We start from the raw sequence: 4969 nt of genomic DNA, 5'->3' as shown, positions 1-4969 counted from the left end.
AAATACCTAAAAATATAATCTATTTCCCTGTGAATCAGAGTGACATTAATAACCTCAGTATACGAATACTTGATAGTAAAAATAAATTAGTTAATTTACGTGGCGAAGAAATTCAATTATATCTTCATATAAAAAAACGAAATGATAGATTACAGCAAAAATACAATTCCTCGATTTGAACAAACCAGTGGTGAAAAAAAGAAGCTTTCAAAATCAAACAGTGACAATAAATACACATCACTACAGCATGGGTCACTCAGTGCTAAATCATTCACCCGCAAAACTACACATCCTAAAAAGAAGATTAAATTAACACTTAAAAATAAGAAATTTCTTCAATCTATTGGATTATCAAAATGACTATTTTGAACATAATTAATTCTCCCGTCTATGACACTTCCATAGAGAGTATTGAAGTTCACTCTTATAAACCATACGGAACCAGCTTCAACACAAACGATGAAATTAGAATTCCTATCAACCAGCAAGATTTATATGTCTTACCCTCAGAGAGCACGCTGTATATAGAAGGGGTCATATCCGTTCAAAATATTGAAACAAAACAAACAGTTTCAAGTATTCAACTAACTAATAATTCTTTTCTTTATCTGTTTCAAGATATTCGATATGAACTGAACGGAGTTGAAATAGATAAGGTTAAAAATACTGGTATCACTACAACAATTAAATCTTTGCTTTCATTTAGTGATCATGAAGCTAAAATGGCTAAAGCATGGGGCTGGGACTTAAATGGTACTAAATGCAAAGGCAGCTTTTCAGCTTCTATCCCTCTATGTAATATAATGGGGTTTGCTGAAGGTTATAAAAATATTATTATGAATTGTAAGCACGAATTAGTTATTCTGCGAAGTAATAATAATATGAACGCAGTAAAACTTAACACTGGTGATTTTGTACATGATATTCAAATAAACAAAATAGTATGGCGTGTTCCTCATGTTAAGGTATCTGACAGAGAAAAAATTAATTTACTAAAGTATCTAGAAAAAGATAGACCGATTCAGTTAGCTTTCAGAAATTGGGATTTGTATGAATATCCTCTGCTACCCAAAACTACTAAACATACTTGGTCTATTAAAACGTCATCTCAAATTGAGAAACCAAGATATGTAATTATAGGTTTACAAACAAATAGAAAAAACAATGTACAAAAAGACATGTCTCAATTTGATGAATGTGATTTACGTGATGTTAAAGTGTTTCTAAATTCTACATACTATCCATATGAAAGTTTGAATGTAAATTTTTCAAAGGGTCAGTTCACTTTATTATATGAACAGTATGTCAGATTTCAACAGTCTTTCTACGGTCGTAGACCTGAACCATTGTTGGGTTTGGAAGAATTCAGGACGAGGGCTCCTCTTTTTGTAATTGATTGTTCACGGCAAACTGATAACTTGAAAACAGGACCGGTAGTGAACATAAGGCTAGAGTTAGAAAGTAATTCAGAAATACCTGATCAAACTGCAGCATATTGTCTCATTTTGAACGACTGTATTATCGAGTATAAACCACTTAGTAGCATTGTTAAAAAAATATCATGAATTCAGAAATCTTAATTGTAGATTTACAAGGCTTCAAAAACAGTGGTAATGAATTCATAATAAAAGAATTTTCACTTGGATTTGAAAAAAAGGATTGTACACAAACATTTTTGATTAAACCTCCTTACCCCTTTAGTAAATTGACTAAAGAAGAAAAGAAACAAGTACTATGGTTAGAAAAGTATAATGGAATGAGATGGAGCGAAGGCTATATAGACTATTACGAATTTAAGCGTATTATCGTACCATTCTTGAATAAAAGAGTGATACTTACAAAAGGTCACGAGAAAATAAAATGGATAAAAGAGCTGTGTTCAAACTGTTCAGTGATAGATTTATCTGATCATGGCTGCTTTAATCTTTCAAGATTACATATTGAATATTGTAAGAATCATGATTTTAATTGTATTTTTCATGCTAAAAAGTGTGCATTAAAAAACGTTTTGTGTATCAAAAAGTGGATTTCTGTAAATAATATTGAAGTTTAATTATAGATATTATAGGTATACATGTTTACTCGATTTTTAAAATAAAACAACCTGAAATATATTTATAAACTAGTTTTATTTTATAAAATTACTTACAAGCTACTTTACTCATACCCCACTATTACAAATACAAATTAAAATCTATAACCTATAACTTACAAAGTCAACGAGCCGTGGAATTATAATTTTTATACCTACATATTACTATCACACATTTTTTTTGAAATTTTTCTTATAACACTTTCAGTAAAATCCATTATTTCATCTACAGTGTCTTCAACCACATACTGGGTACTCAAAATTATATTGTCTCGATTATCATCGAAAGTTAAGTCACAAACTTCGATTTTAATTAACCGGTGACCTTTTTTTAACACTTTACGTACAACAAAAGTTGTGCTATTTTTATCAGATTTTCGTTTTGACGGTTTTGATTTACATTGACTGGGACTAGGATTTTTTATTTCTTCAACTTCAGTCTCAAAATCATATAGCTGACCACACTGAAATTCACTAGAGTAGCTCATATCTGTAAAAGAAAATACTGTTCGCTATCAAGCTACTCGTAGATCTACATAATATGTAGTACCTTAAATACAATATAACTTACCTACAGTAATATTTGTCAAATTAAATAAAATTAACGTATGAAATAACAAAATAAACTACTGAAGCCGTGACACAGTTGACCGTCAATGAAACATGATGCGATACTTTAATAACCTCGTTTTTGCAGGTTCAATGCGCTATGTTTATGCTATCTGCTAACTTTGCAAAATTAGAAGCGTGCCAAATAAGTGTTAAGACTTAATAAAACAAGCCCTATTAAAAAATTAAAAAGAAATCGTTTTATGACCCCATGCAACTGTTGAGATTTTATCTGATTTAATGTAACGTTTGTCATCTTGGCTGGACAGTGCAATCTTATTTACAGATTGGGTGAATATTTCATGTTTGATAGATTTAAACAATATATTTTGCTTACGAATTAGTGAATTATTGAGTAAAACATTTTGGTAATCGGTTGATGACAAATCTCGAATAACGTTCCTTTTAATCCCCTTAGCTTTTTTTATTACTTTTTTTTCAGTTTTAATGCAGTATAACTTCGATCTCAAACCAACAAATTCTGTGACTATTTCACCGCCCAATTCATCTTTAAATAAACCAGGAATTTTTTTGTTTACAATACGTCAGTTTTAAGGTAGAGATCAGTATATTCGCCCATGTTTAAGATGCCAAATGTTTCCCAAACGGTTTTAGCGTGGTTATAACAAGCATCACTGACATTTTCATCATTTAACATATTATAAAAACATTGTTTCGGTGGAAGTTGATCATATAGAAACTTTTTCCAATCAGTCATAAAGTCATAAGGATATACTCCCTTTCTTTTTACTAATTGAAATTGGGACTCCTCGGGAAAGTATTTTTTCAAGTATATAAAGTCATCGGTGTCTAATCCGTTCACTAATTTTGCAATGCTCGCGCTTAAAAACTTATAAGAATCTACAAATCTAACTTGTGCAAACTGACTATCAGAAATCTTTAAAAATTTTGTGAACGATATGTAACTTTCCTTACTCTTAGGAATAACTTTTATATTTCCTTCGAGTTCGCCTAGCTCTTTTATAAATAAATGACAATCATAACCCGACAAATTATGAAAAAATATTGGTAATAGTTTTGGAACGCTATAACGCAAATTACAATACTGATGTGCTGCACCGCGATAACAACCTGTCAAATGACAATGGTCTCTAACTTTATCAAAAAATAATAACTCATTACAGATGTGGCACTTCGAAGCGGAAGCATGAGCTTTAGCATTTTCTTCTGAAAATATAATTGGTATCTCAGTGTTCAAAATACAATATATTTCTTTAACATCTTTTAAAAGAAACTCTATGAACTTTATCACACAATCAGGTCCTCGGTATTGTCTAAACTTATTAAGATTTTCATCAAAAGAACAGACAATATGATATGCAAAGGCGGCAGGAACGTGTAGCTGTTGTTTTGCCGTGTAACTACAACAAGGGTCAGGCTCGCAACCATGAACTGGTTTTAATAATGTTTCAAAATCTGCATAAATAACAAAGGGTACATCTTGCTTACGTTGAAAATTTTTAAATTGTACAAAAGAACCTTTTTCTGGTAAAACTGTAGCTACACCACTACAAATGTGATTATTTAAATTAATTTCGGTTGAAAAGAAAAGAAGGCAATCATCACAAAAATATAGTTTAGCGTGGTGTTTTGTAACTTGTCTCCCAACGAGACGCGGTAAATTTTTTATGAGAACGTAGTGTGATTTATTGCCTTTGTCAATCAAATGTAAATTAACTTTTATTTTACGCTTAAACTCTGATCTATATATAGGACCTACAATCGTATTACTGTTTTTTAAAGAGTATACATTAACAGAAATATTAGAGTTATTAGATTCGAATACCTTAATATCTGCAAATGTAACAGGTAAATTCATATTTTGTATGTTCAAAACGTCACGAAAATGAGGATACGAGGATGTGCGAGCGCTATTTTTGCTTGTGGGATAAACCGCTGCTACAATAGACCACAGAAAACAATACGGATCACTATTTTTAATATTGAGACAAGCTTTCTTATTTCTAAACAATCGCGGTAAATCAATATAGCTCGATCCATTCAATGGATCGTATTTATTAACATTTACTTCCAAGTACGAATTGCATAAAAAAGTCCACCCACTATCGCGTTCTTCAAATTCTTGAATTTTTTTTTTAATTGTCTCAATAAGTGTCTGAAATATGCAATCAAATGAGTAGTTTTTACAAATAACTATATTTTTTGTAACGAAAGACTTTGTTTCTTGTTCATTATTTTTGAACAAGAGAAAAGTACCAAAATATTCAAAGTTAACTTTTATACTAT

The 4969-nt window shown here is 30.6% G+C and overlaps 1 protein-coding gene across 1 annotated transcript; it reads left to right on the top strand.

Moving 5' to 3' along the window:
• Positions 1-356: 356 nt before the first annotated feature.
• On the top strand, positions 357-1565 carry LOC138403200 (uncharacterized). The gene has a single exon (XM_069502738.1). The coding sequence runs from the start codon at positions 357-359 to the stop codon at positions 1563-1565; it is 1209 nt and encodes a 402-aa protein (XP_069358839.1).
• The last annotated feature ends 3404 nt before the right edge of the window (positions 1566-4969 follow it).

The sequence above is a fragment of the Maniola hyperantus genome, chromosome 13 (assembly GCF_902806685.2).
Source record: "Maniola hyperantus chromosome 13, iAphHyp1.2, whole genome shotgun sequence".
Lineage (NCBI taxonomy): Eukaryota > Metazoa > Arthropoda > Insecta > Lepidoptera > Nymphalidae > Maniola > Maniola hyperantus.
The sequence above is the reverse complement of the archived record's forward strand: the minus strand, read 5'-3'. Positions and strand labels throughout refer to the sequence as shown.

Excerpts from the sequence above, each read along its gene's own strand:
- LOC138403200 (XM_069502738.1), top strand. The coding sequence starts at position 357 with ATGACTATTTTGAACATAATTAATTCTCCCGTCTATGACACTTCCATA.